At 43.8% G+C, this 15,780-nt stretch overlaps 1 protein-coding gene across 1 annotated transcript in view; it reads right to left on the bottom strand.

The window, feature by feature from the left end:
* CUNH11orf53 (chromosome unknown C11orf53 homolog) overlaps positions 1-15,568 on the bottom strand; it is a 31,637-nt gene extending 16,069 nt beyond the window's left edge. Inside the window, exon 1 of the mRNA XM_041638402.1 lies at positions 15,434-15,568. Coding sequence (XP_041494336.1) covers positions 15,434-15,568 — 135 coding nt within the window. The remainder of the gene's footprint in view (positions 1-15,433) is intronic.
* Positions 15,569-15,780: the final 212 nt, after the last annotated feature.

The raw sequence follows: 15,780 nt of genomic DNA on the forward strand, positions 1-15,780 counted from the left end.
ATTTACCAGGAAGGCTGGTTCATGCCTGTACCGCTGAGAGCCATACCGGCCATCTCTCCTGGACACTGTACAATTCCCAGGGCTCCCGTCCTCTTTGCTTCACCACCGTTACCTTCCCACGATGTACAGAGGGGCCAGGCGTCCCTATTTACAAGATCAAAGGCCTGGAGATTCTTCCATGATTTAATTTAATGACAAATTGTGTAGGTTCAGTCCTAAGGCCAATGTCAATGTCTAATTGAGGAAGGGGTAGTGAAGCATCCTTAAAAACACTTGCCTTATGTTTACAAAGCCTCTCTTTGTGTGGTATGTCTTCACTCTTCCTAGCCTGGGCCTTAGGGCCCACATCATTTATGTAAGAGAGATAAGCGATTGTTTTAAAACTTAAAAAAAACACACACACACAGAGGCAAAGTGTCGCATGAAAGCCGTGTTCTAATTCTAAGGGAAAAGAACTTATCGTGAAAACACGAATTTACTTTTGTAATCGTATGAGGATTTATATAACGTAAGTGCGCAAGTCCGTCACCCTGATGCATCAACTTAGGTCCCAAGCAAACATGTGTAAGAACATACGTGAAACTGAATGCAGTGGATGGAGGGGACTTCCACAGGCTTCTCCTATACACTTCCTACTTGAGCATTCTCTTTGGCAGTTGCAAAACGGTTGTTTTATTTTGTACTTAAAGCAATTAGTTAATCAATATTAAAATGGGTATTAGGTCTTAGATCCTTATGGTTAATCTCAAATGTTTGAAAAAAAATGATTCTGAGTGTCTAAATTTCCGAGCCATGAGCTATTTTATGTCCCTTGGAAAGCCCACATGGTTACAGAATTCCAACTTTTTGACAGTTTCTTAAGATTTCATTTTCACAGCTCTCCCGCTTGGCACCCAATCTGTGCAGGCTGTCTCTGTAAGGAAGGGTCTGCTGCTGCCTAAGTCACAAAATAAAACATATTTTTACACCCGGGCTCTCGGCGTGCCTTTGAAATGCTGTTTGTATTTGTGGAGCGAAGTTAGAGCAACAAGAGCGACTGGGAAGCTCTTTGGCCGGCAGGGATCCCCACAGAACCTCAGACCTGCCAGCTGGACCTGTCACAGTTGTTTTGCTGTAAAACCTGATTATTTTTGCAAGCTGCATGAAAGAATCCACCACCAGGAATGATTTTAAGTTTCATGACATTTAAAAAGAAAATTCCATGGAACCAATAGGACAGCTGAGAAAATAAGTTCCCCGTGAAAGGCTTGCTTTTATTATTATTTAGCATTTTCTTTTTCTTCTGTAATTGTGAAAGAGCAGGTGGCTGGGTGGGGACCACAGAAAGCTCTGGAAATGTGGTTCAGTTCTCCAAACAGGGCAGGACAGTGGTCTAATTAAAGCCAGACAAAAGGTGGTTTGGAAAGTAGTAGAAAATAAAGCGTTCATTCAAATGAAGACCAACCATATTGTGTGTGTCTCTAGATTCAAACAACAGCATTTTGCGTTTACAAGGCATTGAGTGCTCAGAAAATGTTGTTGTTGTTGTTTTAATTCCTAGGCTCAGGAAGGGGGTTATTTAGCAATGCTAACAACAACATGCTAAACCCTGTGCCTTGAAAATAAGCAAAAGCTGTGGGGAAGATTCTCTCTGGTTAGACATGGGTTCTTTTTACCAGAGAACTTTGACAATTTAAAAGGGAGTAAGATGTGGATTTTTCTGCGGAAAATTTACAAAATGAAAGTAAGGTAAAATGAAAAAAAATATATAAAAAATTAAAGCTTTTTCAACAACTTTAGTTACCAAATAAGCACGAGGCATTTCTCAAAATATAAGAAAATATCATCAAGAAAAAATAAAAACACAAGAAAACAGAAAACCCCCAAGCAGTAGCAAAATATTAAACACCCATTAGCCATTTAATGACTGTCAGTTGTGCATAGGCAAGCAATATAATCTTACTAAAACCAAAACCATTGTAGGATTGGTTCTATTTATGAGAGCTGCGGAATAGTTAATTTTAGGAAATCAGCTCCAATCGTGGGTGTATTCTTTAATAGCCATGCCACTAACTCTTTGCACTCATATGCCTTCAGAGCTTGGGGCACCTTGTCCAAAAATTTACAACGCCTGATCCTAGATGGCATTTGTACCCTGACAGTAGCTATGAGTTTATATGATCAACTCCATGCTTCTAAAACATGGGTAATCAGCGTCAGAATCCACTTACACTGTTCCTTCCAGCCAGCGGAATCATTAACGGGCAACCAGTGTACAAACTGCCAGAGTTTAGTAGGTGTGTGTGTGTGTGTGTGTGTGTGTGTGTGCGTGTGCGCGTGTATGTGCGTGTGTGCGTGTGTGTGTGTGTGCGTGTGCGCGTGTGTGTGCGTGTGTGCGTGTGTGTGTGTGTGTTGATTGAAATTAAGAGTTCCATATCAGGAAAGGGTTTCATTTGCCTTTTGCATAGGGTCCCGGGAAATGAGAGCATTGGTAATCGTCATCCTCCAATCTCTTCCCTTATTTCCATATGAAGGGAAGGTATAAGGATGTTGCCTTCCTCTTTCTCCAGTTACTGTTATCTTTGCTAATGCTGACTTTCAGGCATAGTATGGCTGCTGTACTCTCGAACTCACAGCAGATGTGATTACCTGCACAAAATCTATACAGCCTGCCGACATTCTGGTCTGGAGGGGGAAGGAGCTCATGAGGTCCTACCGCTTCAGAATATACACCATAGCTGGTAGATGAGGAAAAGACTCATTTTCTTTATAGTCAAGCCATGGTAAAGGTGTACTAGCTCCTGCAAATGACTCCTCGCCCATGTGTCTATAAGCAACACTATTAAGAATCATTGGGTCATTCCAAAAGAAAAAGACATGAAAGTAGAAGGGGATTAAATTGGGAAGAGAAAGGAGATCAGTGAGAGGGGAAGGGTACTAGGGAGGATAATAGGGGGCATATGATCAAAATATATACATGCTTAAAAATGTCACAATGAAACTCATGTAAAATTAATTAATATATCCTAATAAAATATCAAAACATGAGCAATGCCCTCTTGTGTGTGTAATGATGAGAGAATTCTGCATACCACGGGAGTAGGATCACATGGAGGGATGGGTTTCCAGGGACTACATGTTCAGAAATCCTCCCTCGAGTGGGAGTTGATCTGGGAATGAAGTTCATGTGTTACTCTGCCTACCTGGGAACGCAGGAGCCACATCAGCTCCTCGAATCAGAGTTGTCACCACAAGATGTAGCAGGGGGTAAGCACGTAAGAGGAGAAAGGCAGAGAGAAGCGGGTTGTGTGAGCCCGAGGGACTTTTAAGAGGATGGAAAGGAGGCTTCTTCAAGGTCCATGTGTGACATGATTGGATTTCTGGCTCAGGAGGTCTTATACGCTGGGTGGGACCGTGGAGAGACCCATGAGATCTAGTGGTCTAGGGGAGAAGGAAAGGATGGACATGGGCACGTGTTAGGAGCAGATTCTGGAATCGAACTGGAGAAAATTGATGAAGGAAAACAGAACTTTTAGGGGGTTTAGTTTCTTTTCAAATATATTTGGAATCACAGGAAAGGGGTGTCTGGTTTTGGTCTTGGCTGGGTGGGGCATTCCCTGAACAATCTACACACCTGTTGCAATAAGCATGGAGATTTGCATGCGGGTAATGGGGAGCACAAGATTGGAACCCATCATTACATACGAAGCCTGGAGCTCAATGTGAAGACCTGAAAAACAGTGGTGACGCCAAACCTTGTCTCACCTTGCTATGGATACATACCTCTAAGGAGGCGGTATAGTTGAGGACATAGCTCGGTTGGTTGAATTCTACTCTAGCATGTACAAATGCTAGGATTACAAAAGCCAGGCATGGTGGCGCACACATGCAATCTAGACTAGAGCTCTGGAGGGGGAGGCAGGAATGGAAGTTCAAAGTCATCTTCAGTCATAGTGGATTTGAGGCCAGCCTGGGCTACATGAGACTGGCAGGTGACACATTAGATGAAAGAAACACTTTGGAGTCCCACAAATCTGGGCCCAAATCTGAGTCCCAGAGCTCTCTGCCTGCTTCTTCATGCCTCTATCTAATTTCCCTCACAGGATGCTGAGCTCTTGCTGATAATGGGCTTATTTTAAAGTAGAGAAATGGGGATATTTATAAAGTCTCATTTCAGAGCCCAGTAAATGGCAGCTATGATGATTAGTGTTTGAGACAGGGTCTTGGGTAGTGTTCAGTTCATGATGTGGTTGAAGAGAACCTTGAGCTCCCAATCCTCCAGCCTTCATCTCCCCAGTACTGGGATAGACAGGCGTGTGTCACCACATCCAAGTATTTATTATTATTATTATTATTATTATTAATTATTATATGATGATAATGATCCTGGAGATAAGGGATGAAGTCAGATCAATTGCACCACCGGTGCCAGTCCTTGACCAGATATTAAAATTCCTGTCAGGCTATTTGTAGGCCATGTGATTACTTTTGTGCTTTATGTGATTTTTCTCTTTTCCATCTTCCTTCAGAAATCCAACTTATAACAAAAACCAATTTAATCTGAGGAAAGAGGATTTATCTTTCTCAGAATGCAGAGGGGCTTAAGCTTAACCTTGGAGGTTAGGAGTAAGAGTCGTGTGTGTATGTGTGTGTGTGTGTGTGTGTGTGTGTGTGTGTGTTGGGGCATGGGTGGAATGTGTTTTGAGGTCTGAGGAAATTTTGAGTTAGGAAGAGTTCTGCCTAGTGGGGAGAAGGGGGCACTTTGAGCTGTGGTGAGCACTGATCCCCTCTCTTGTACACCTCTCAAGAGACCCTTTCACCCTCAGGAGCCGCAGCTTGAGGAAGTTATATCAGGTTAGTAAGTGGGTAGCAAATCCTGGCTTTGATCTTCTTCCTGCCGTCTGAAATAAGGCTTTTTGTGAAATGGGGTTTCTGATGACTAAGTCAAACCCTTATCAAGGAGAAGAGCGTTTAGGACTGCAGAGCGAAGCAGTTGGAGTAGTCAGCGCTGGCTGTTAACATAAACTTTTAACCGTAGCTGTCCTGGCCCACGAAAGGGAAGAGGGTGACACTAGCTTCATGTTCAAGTGAGACAGGGAGCGAGCTGAGCTACCCACAGGTGGGTGAAGATGGGGTGCAGGTGTATAACAGGGTATTATTTGGTTTTGAAAGAAAGAAACCCTGTAACTTGTGGCAGCCCAGATGGAACTGGATGCCATGATGCTACTACATGTTCTTGGTCATATCTGGAACCTATTCAGGTTCATCTCCTAGAGCGGTTACCAGAGAGACTGGGAAGGGTCAGGGGGATGTGTGTGGAGAGAAGGGAAGGAGCATAGCTAAAAGGTAGGATGGTACCTGTGAATACAACAATGGTTCTCAACCTTCTTTTTAATACAGTTCCTCATGTGATGGGGACCCCCGATCATAAAATTATTTTTGATGCTACTTCGTAACTGTAATTTTGCTACTATTATGAATTGTAGTGTAAACACCTGTGTTTTCTTAAGGTCTTAGGTAGCCCCTGGGAAAAAGTCATTTGGCCCCAAAGGGGTCTCGACCCACAGGTTGAGAACCACTGGAGTAGAAGAAAGGACTGAAGGTTTCCTTGCACAGCAGCATCCAACTCTGGCTGGTAACTGACCGTGCATCCTACATAGTGAAACAAAGGAATGACCACTGTTGGAGGGGACGGATATGCCAGGCGCACTGCTTGATTATATACTGTACAAGTATATCAAGAGATCACATTGTACTATGAATATGTATAATTACACCATTAAAAACAAAAGACCTCAAACCACAAAATTGAAGACTGTTGGCCCTCGCGCCTGCCATTCTGCTGCCTCATCCACTCATTGGGAGTAGTTTTTTTCTGAGCTACAGAGTTAATGGTTTGACGAGTTTCCGTTGTGTTAGAGACGGTACTAATGAGGGCGGGAATGGATGATTCCCAGGCCTGCTCTCAGAACACCCCATGTTCTCATGGATGTCTGCATGGGGTTGGTACTTACTGTCTCTGGAGCTTAGAAAGTGGTGCCGTGTGCCAACTGTTCTAACACTCAGAAAAGCTGCCACATGCTGAGCCCTCAGGACACATCAGGTGCTGTGCCAGGCACTCTACAGACGTAACCTAATGTCACTGTTGTCCTTGCCTATGGTGGGTATTACTGTCCCCATCTCTGTGGGACAAGACTGAGACTCAGAAACCAGGTTTATCTTCTACTGATGGAGTCTGAGCCTGATCCATAATTCTGAAAACAAGCCCCTGGCCATTCTATCACACCGCCAATCATCCAGAAAGGATGGGCAGAGATAACAAAACATCAGCGGGGAGTGGGGCATATTTTCCAAGAGCATATTTGAGAAACTGTCCTAAGCAGGGCCAGACATGAGTTTCGAAGGGCTTGTTTTCCACTTTCTCGCCTGTCCAGTCTGCAGACAAAGTTGGCTCACCTACTTCATGTGGCAGACAGGCTGGTGGAGCTCTCCCTTCCCTTGACCTTTGTCCCCTAGTGCGTTCTGTTGGACTCTACTGCTCCCTGACTTCCGGAGTCATCTTCCTCAAAACTCCATCAATCGAGCACCTATGCTGTGGTAAGTCCCTGGCAAAGATTAACTGTGACTTTTATGATAACCTTGGCAGGGTTTAAGGAAAGGTAGAGAAACCTTAGCCAAACACACAATTTGTAGGTGGCGGAGTTGGGGCATGGATCGAGGTAACCTGGGCATACAGCCTAAGTTCTTCTTGTCTTAGATGAACTACGACTGGTTTCTGGGTGACGGCGGTCTCCAACAGCAGCTCAAGGAAGCTGCAAAGTCAGGACAAGCTACTTCTCGGAGGCTTGTTGTCAGATTATTCCTTCAGCCATCTACTGTGTGGTGTGTGTGTGTGCGTGCACATGTATGTATATGCGGTGTTATCTGCGTGTGCATGTATGGTGGCCAGAGGTTGACTTCAGGCATCTTCTCCTGCATGTGAGATATGCGTGTGTGTTTGCACACGTGTTCACGTGGGTGTGGGCACACCTATGTTTGAGAGTGTGCACCCGCATGTGACAGCCTGAGCTTGGTGTTGGGAGCCGTCCTCCATTCTTCTTCCACCTTATCCACTGAGGCAGGAGCTCTTAAGCAAACCCAAAACCCAGAGCTCAAAATACAGCTAGTCCTCATAGTCAGTTTGCTCTAGGACCTCTGAGGATTGAATTAAGGGCTGAGAGCCACATTCCTGACATTTGTAAGAAGTTTAGGACACAGGAACTCTGGTCCGTATGCTTGTGTAGTGAGCTCATTAGCATTGAACCATCTCCTCAGCAGGTCAACATCATCATCATCAACATCATCATCATCATCAACATCATCATCATCAACATCATCATCATCATCATCATCATTATTATTCTGAGACAGAATCTCTTGCTGAACCTGGCTGGCTGGTGAGCCCCAGCAACCTGTGTATCTCTGCCCTTCTCTCCCTGGCCCCAGCACTGAGGTTATTGATGGATGCCACCACTCCTAGATTTTATTTGAGTGGGTGGAATGAAAACTGAAGTCCTCATGCATACCAGAAACCATGTTCCCTGCTAAGCCATCAAGCCATCTATCTCCCTAGCCCCCAGGAGACACCAAATCATCTCCCTAGTCTCCAGGAGACACCAAGGCATCTCCCTAGTCTCCAGGTGACACCAAGTCACCTCCCTAGTCTCCAGGAGACACCAAATCACCTCCCTAGTCTCCAGGAGACACCAAACTATCTTTCTAACCCACAGGAGACACCAAGTCATCACCCTATGCTGCAAGAACCACCAAGTCATCTCCCTAGTCTCCAGGAGACACCAAGTCATCTCCCTAGTCTCCAGGAGACACCAAGTCATCTCCCTAGTCTCCAGGAGACACCAAGTCACCTCCCTAGTCTCCAGGAGACACCAAGTCATCTCCCTAGTCTCCAGGAGACACCAAGTCACCTCCCTAGTCTCCAGGAGACACCAAATCACCTCCCTAGTCTCTAGGAGACACCAAGTCATCTCCCTAGTCTCCAGGAGACACCAAGTCATCTCCCTAGCCCTCACAGACTGTTTTAAATACTAAATAACATGATAAGAACATTTGAAAATGAATAACCAAAATAAAGAGGGTGAAAGAAGAGGACAATTTTTTAAAAAAGGTTTTAAAAATGAAATACCAAGGTGTAGTTCAGAGGAGGAACTAGGCAGAACCAGTCAAAAGGTCTGATACCCAGTACTGGGGATTGTGGTTCACAAAATTTTACTGTTTGGGACCTTTGTCATAGAAACACATTGCAAGCTGGGCGGTGGTGGCGCATGTCTTTAATCCCAGTACTCGGGAGGCAGAGACAGGTGGATCTCTGTGAGTTCGAGGTCTACAAGAGCTAGTTCCAGGACAGGCTCCAAAGCTACAGAGAAACCTTGTCTCAAAAAAATCAAAAGAAAAAAAAAAAAGAAACACATTGCAATGATTCTTGTCACAGAAGAGTAACTATGTACAATGATGTGTGTGTGTGTGTGTGTGTATTCATCTATGTATATGTTAAGATGTATCACTATGGTAACCAGTTCACTATCTACATGTTATTTCATAGCATCACATTATAAATCTCAAATATACAAAATAAAATTTATTTAGAAATGAATACTGAGCATGGGGAGATTCCTTAATTGGTAAAGTGCTTGCCCAGAAACCAGTAGGCCTTGAATCTGATCCCACAGTCCTCAGGAAAACACTGGGCATAATGATAGGAGTTTGCAATCCCAGAGGAAAGGCAGTGAAGACAGACGCTTGTCTGGGGCGCCCTGGAGGTCAGCCTTGCACAACTGGTGAGTTCCAGCCTAGTAGGAAATAGTCCCAAGGAGTTCCTAAATCACATTTGAGCTTGCTTTCTATACACACGTGGGCACACAGATGTGCCTACCCCACCCTTGCCACAAACATGTATAATATACCTGCACACACATAGAGATAAATAAAAATAAAAATGAATGCTGAGATGAGAGGTGACTTAGAGAAATGGTTCAACTCTGATTACTGACGGGGGCACCAAGGCTCAGGAAGGAGATGGGATAAACCCCAAACCACTTTAACTTACTACAGTGAGGGTCTTAAAGAGACTACACTAAGCCAGCAGCAGACTGTCTCTGGGGGCAGAAGAAATGTCTTGACTATGTTTTCCACTTTCGGGGCAGTCAAGGAAACTTTTGAGATGACATAATATACGGTTTCCAGTTGCGTATTCCCCCCCCCCACCCGCTAGGATTTCGTAGGAAATCCAGATGCAAATTACAGATCTGGATGTCACAGGTTTATATTCAGTGGTAAATGGAGCATGCATGTGATTGGCAGAGCCCAGCAGCCGCTGGGCAGGGAGCTGAACAGACCTCCCACCCTATCGTGGCCTCAGTGCAAAGACAGTCCCCAGCACAGCGCTTGCCAGGGGACAGCTGTCCTGCAGTTAGCGTTTTCACACCTCTCCGAGAAGAGCAAACATTTGCAATGACTCCAGGCCATAAAGATGCTAGATCTGATGATACCCATTTACCTTCTGTTCAGAGCTTCCTTCACTTTGACCCTCTGCCAGGCTCCGTTACACTACTCATGATGTTTTTACCAGAAAATTGATTAGGACAAATTATTAACCCAGAACCCCAGCTGCCAATATGGTCACTTCCCCAATGCCCTAGACCGAGACTTCAGCAGCAAATTGAAGTAGAAGGACTTAGGACCGGGTAGACAAAGAGCAGAGGTGTAATCACTGATAGTTGAGAAGCGAACACTTGAGGTTGAGAGGAAAGAATCATACCCTGTGAAAGTAAGTTTGGCTTTGCGTTGACTTTATGCATCGGTCAAGACGGCATAGCTCAAATATTTCCTACGTGGAACAGCTCTTGGCATTTCCTTCAGTTAAAGGCTTTCAAAAGCGGAGCCAGATATTTCTATTTATTTTGCCTCATGTTTATGTAAAATATTAACTCAAGCCTTCGCATCTGCGTGGCTATTGTCACTAAGTGCAGTGTTTCCGTGGGCGTGCTGAGAGTGAGAGCCGTCACCATCTCCACCAATGTGTAGGCGAGAGTAACTACAGACTGTGCTTCCAGGCCCTTCTTATTCTCCCACACACGACAAGGTACTCCCCTACCCTCCCACACAATTGACATTCCAGTCTTTCATTCTCCCCTCATGCCAGCTGCTGTATAGTTAGTGATTCTAGATGAATCTTTATGATTGCATAAGAAAAACTTGATTAGTGAGCTAAACAGCCTGTGAATCACTGACAGAATTTCAAAACGGAAGAGAAAAATGGTGGCAATTAGGCCTATTGATTTTTCTTTTTGTGCTATAGATAACAGAGCTTATTGAATTTTATGATGCTATCTTTAAAAAGTTAAATGATTAAATGATTAGCTTTTAGGAATTCAATTGTTGTAGAAAATTTCATCGGTCAGAAATCTAATTATCTATTTTTGGCACCAGGTGTTAGCAAGTGGTATCTATTTATTCTGGCAGAAATCCAGTGATGTAGTGAAGAGTGATAGGAAAAAAGATGAAGAAATTCACAATTTAAAAGCACATAGACACAGCAGTTGCACAGCCATAGTATAACAGGTAAAACAGACGGAGGAGATTTTGTTAAAATCTTGCTTGATACAAGATCTTTGTTTTATGATATTTTCCAAAACTTTACTGCGAAATTATGAGAGTTGAGAAAATTTTTGGTAAAGATAGAAAACCACAGCTGTGCCACCTTACTCAGAGGGTGGTTCAGGACCCAGGTGGTGGCAAGGGCATCTAACCATCCGGAAGGGGGTCGGATGAGAGGGACCTAACTTTTCATAATCCATGCACAAGTTTCCTATCACCTATCACAGTGAGCATCTGGATGCATTCTCGTGGTTCTGAAGGCCAGGCATCCCAAAATTAGCTCTTGGCAAAGTTGTCCCAGCTATGGTGCTCACTGAGGGACCTATCTTCAACCCGCTTTTGCAGGTGCCAGGATTCCTTGATTTGCTGCCTCCAACCTCTACTGAAGGGGCTGCTTTACCTTTTACTCCTGCATCTTCTCTGTGTCTCCATCCCAAACCTCCCTTAGAAGGACACAGCTGATTGCATTAAGTGCCCACCCAGGTAAACTCCTCTCAAGATACTTGCATCTGCCCACTGGTCCCAGAGGATTGACTTAGGATCTTTGGGAATTCAGTTTTGGGTTGGGACCATTCATCATTGACTGTTAGCCATTCTGCCAGCTGAAGATTTTAAGCATGCCTCATGAGTAGCGTCCTTGTTATAAACCCATCTGAGGCTGAAGACTCACTGTATCCTTACGTATCAGTATGGAGAAAAGGAGGTGGTCTCAGCCCTGCTCATGAAATCAGAGCCCTGCGAGTGAGGGTCTGCTGGCTATAGGGTGCTCCCCAATTTTTGCTCTTTGAGTCACATTCACAGCAGGGATAGAAATAGGTCTTCAGAGTGGGCGGTGACTGATGCGAACACCTTTCTAGACAGATTTCTCAGTATTCTTAAATAGTAAGCAGACTGGAAAATCAATTCAGAGATGCTTAAAGTTCAAACGAGCTCACATATGAATTACATGATTAACCACGGAAGCTTACCCATCACTAAAGTGGGAAAGACGATGCTAGCGCTGAGATGATACAGTGAGGAGAGAGAGTTAAGGTCCATTTGTACACCTACAATGGCCTGCCAAGACCATGGCTTCGGGAGACTCACTTTTCTGTTACCAGGTTTTTTTCTATCTGATATTTATTCTCTCTTATATATTCTCTCTTATATTCTCTCTCCTCTCTCTCTCTCTCTCTCTCTCTCTCTCTCTCTCTCTCCTTATTTTCATGTGTCAAAGGTTGTTCTACTTTAGTCCAGTCTGAGCTGACTTTTTAAATATGGAATTAAGACTCAACAAATCTACTTTTTGCAAATTGTGCACTTTTTAAAAAAATAAAGTTTATGTGTCTGTGTCCACATGAGGGTGTCTATATGAGGGTATCCATGTATGTGTGTGTGTGAGGATGTCCATGTCTGTGTCTGTGTGTGTGTAAGGATGTCTATGTCTGTGTTTGTGTGAGTCTGTCCGTGTCTGTGTGAGGGTGTCCATGTAGACCAAAGGAGGGTGAAAGGTCTCTTGGAGCTGGAGATACAGGCAGTTGTGAGCCCCACGACTCAGATGCTGGGAACCTAATTCAGGTCCTCTGAGCCATCTCTCCAGTGTACCAGTTCTTTCCTTTATCTTGTTTTCAACATATTTATCTGTAAAATGGGAAACTGTAAATGCGAATCTCAGAGGATAATGTGCCCATGGAATGAAATAAAACACAGAAAATATATTTTAATCTATCCTCACATAAATATAGCTATTTTCATATTGCTTGTGTGGTCATAAGCATTCAGCTTAGTGTTTGGCTATATGAATGTACACTTTTTATGTGTAGCTATTTTTCTTCTTACAGGTTTATTTGGTATTTAGCAGGCTGTCTACATGCTCCATACAGCTGTTTCCCAGTTTCTCATTTTAGGCCAACAGCAATGGGCTAGCTAGATAAGAGATAAGGAGCCACCGTGCTATGTGAGGCTAGGGCACTTGTTCTTTATTGTAAATAGCCATTTGCAAAAGAATTTCTTGAGGAGACTGTAGAAAGTCGAGATGATCATTCTCTGGCCAAGCCCAAGCATCTGTGCATTATGAAATGAAATGATATGTTTTCAACATGCACCTCTCAGACCTCATCAGAGGTGCTTCTTGGTGCAGTGGACAGAGGTTGGCAGAGAAATTCACAACTGACCTGAGGGCAGAGAATAAGTGTGTATGGAGGGAATGCTCAGACACACACAGGGCATCTCCATCACCCTGCTCTTCCAAAAGCCCAGGGACTGTTGCAGAAGAGGGGGTTGGAAAGATTGTAAGAGTGACGGGGAAATGAGGACCAGAGCAAAACAGCAACCACTGGGCAGGGCAGGATCTCTGTGCTCATGCTGCAAAGCAGCTATGTCTGCCTGCACAGACTGGGACAAGATGAAGCCAGTTGCTATTCCAGCAAGGGGTCATAAAGAGAGGAGCTATGGTCAGCTGGTGGCTTCCTGGGGAGGGCGAATCCGTTTTCTCAATGAGCTTGGCTCTGAAAGGTTGACCATGCTCTTACGGATGGCCCCACAGCGGTGGGTATATGGGAAGCACAGACTGGACTCTGGTTTAAAGAAAGAAAAGGAAATGAAGTTGGGAGGTGGGTGGTAGATCTGGGGAGAGTTAGGGGAAGGAATTGAGGGTGAATATGATTAAAATATATTGTATGGAAGTCTAAAAGATTTAATAGAATATTGATATTTAATTAATTTGACTTACTACTGTGCTTATTTTATTTTTATTTTAAAAAAGAAAAACTTAAAAACGAGAGAAAAAGAAGACAAACATCTATGACTTGATATTTATAGGCCTTGGGCACAAAGTCCTTTGCTCTTAAAAATCTACATGAATTCACCATTTGGATATAGCCTGCCTTGTTGTTTTCTTATATGGCACAACTTTTTTTTTTATAATAGAAGTCTATAACTCTGCCTTCTTACCTGTATGTAAATATTGATGATACCAAAAGCTGTGAAATCTGCCCTAATGCATGCTGTACAGATACACAGCTCATTCCCTGCCTGTAGTGTCCTTACGTGTGCCTCTTCTCTACTTAATTTGATGTTTTCCTGGGACTTTTTTATTAGGTTTCAAAATTCAATGTTCTCTTGTTTGAAGCTGTGGCTGAGCAATCCCCTCATTTGTGCACAGAAATGGTTCATTTTGAGTAGATTCAGAAACACCCCCACCCCACTCTCTCTGATTTCCCTCTCAGTCTGGTAATGATATTTCGAACACACCCTCCAGATGCTTCTGAGCAAGCACCCTGAGAAATACTGAATGGGGATCAGACAAGGAGCCCAGCTGCTCAGATTTCTCTTATAAGCTGTTCTGAGTGTTGAACTCAAAGGAAGAGGCTGTTTGAAGAGAAGGGTAGCAGGGATGTGCATAAAAGGTGTTTTTGATACAGAAGTTGATTCCGAAGCTGATCACTGATGTCATAGGAGTTGCTATTGGAGCAATATGGAGGGTGGTATCCACACTGCCAGCAGCTGTTCTGGAGAAAGTACTTCCCCTGTGTGCCCCGTGCTAGATGCTAGATGTGACTGCTCCATTTACTCCTGGTTATCTGCACATGCCCAGCATTCAGGCTATTATATTAGTAGAATGCATGGAATTGATTTTTCATGTTAGCCTAATACCGTTGCTATTCTCTGGTCCCTTTCTGAGACCTGAGCACAGCTTATCAGGCACAGAGCAAAGCTGTAAGTACAGATGTGATTGACAGATAGGAATGAAGCTCAAAACACCTTCTGGGAGGCCAGGCAGTAGTGGCGCATGACTTTAATTCCAGCACTTGGGAGGCAGAGGCAGGTGGCTCTCTGTGAGTTTGAGGCCAGCCTGGTTTACAAGATCTAGTTCCAAGACAGACTCGAAAAACTACAGAGAAACCTGTCTCAAAAATCCAAAAACAAACAAACAAAAAACATACAAAAAACACCTACTGAGAATTTCAGAGAGGACTTATTATAAATCTCATCTGTTGGATATAGAATACAATGTATATCAAAGGTCAGCAGTGTATCCTCAAACCCTGAGCCTTTCTCAAGCAGTGACTGGGAGATGTGGAAAAGTCCAGGTATATCCCGTTTCTACTGTCCCTAGCTGAAGTAGTAAGCTAATTAGATCACACAGCTCTGGAAATGTTGCTGGAAAAATCACATGCTTTGGGGTGATGAACAGTCAGGCATTTTTACATCATGAGAACCCCTAATGATCATTTTGGTTGCTTCATTTATTTATTTATTTTTTGTTGCATCCAGAGACTTTTCCAGGGTCACATACACAGATGGTCCCTGGCAGACAAAGGCACTCTCTCTACTCACCTTCTTATTATTACACCAGATATCTTAATAAGGAGGAGGCCAGGCATTTATGGACTGTTATTTACATAACATGAAGGAGTAGCACATTCTATTTCCAGGGTCAGATGAGCAATAGCAGATGAATAGCAATACACAGAAAATTCCAGAAGTAAAACAAAAACCATTTGTAAATGGGGCGAGGAGGACAATGGGGAGAGTGTAGCAAATAAAAGTTCAAGCACAAACCTTGATGTCACTAATCAAGTCCCCGGATACTATGACATGGGTGTCCTCAGAGAGGAAAGATTGCCCTTGCAGGGAGGAATAAAAATGTCAAAGTATTTCTGAAGCATGTCCTAGGTAAAGTATGTCCTCTCTCTTGAGGATAGTCAAGAGGCAGGAGGCGGAAGAGCGGGTGAGGTCAGGTAAAGGAGGAGAGGAGAGAAGGAACTTTAACAGAGGCTTCAGACCTGCAGGACTCAGCTGGAATCGAATCAGCACTTACATTGAGTCTGGAGTTACTTGTCTGTCTGGACCGCTTCTCTGCCAGGAGGTCTTTGACGGTGTGCTTCACTCTCACGCCCTGGTACACACGCTTGCTGTAGTCCCCAGAGACTGAAGCAAATGGAAAAGTCACCATCAGTTATAGATGGAGCCAGCAGGTCACTTGCCAAACGCTGAAGCTCATGATGTTGCTTTCTCATTAGAAGGAGAAAAATCTCGAATTTGAGATGGATTCAAATGAGTCCTATTTCCTGCTGCTTGATGAAAATTTACCCACCCTCTGTGTAGATGGAAGAGACACACCTCTATCTCCTACACAGTGGCTCTTCAAAGTGACTTCTTATTTCC

The sequence above is a fragment of the Microtus oregoni genome, unplaced genomic scaffold, assembly GCF_018167655.1.
Source record: "Microtus oregoni isolate MIOR12 unplaced genomic scaffold, Mior012 000055F_ref0000237, whole genome shotgun sequence".
Lineage (NCBI taxonomy): Eukaryota > Metazoa > Chordata > Mammalia > Rodentia > Cricetidae > Microtus > Microtus oregoni.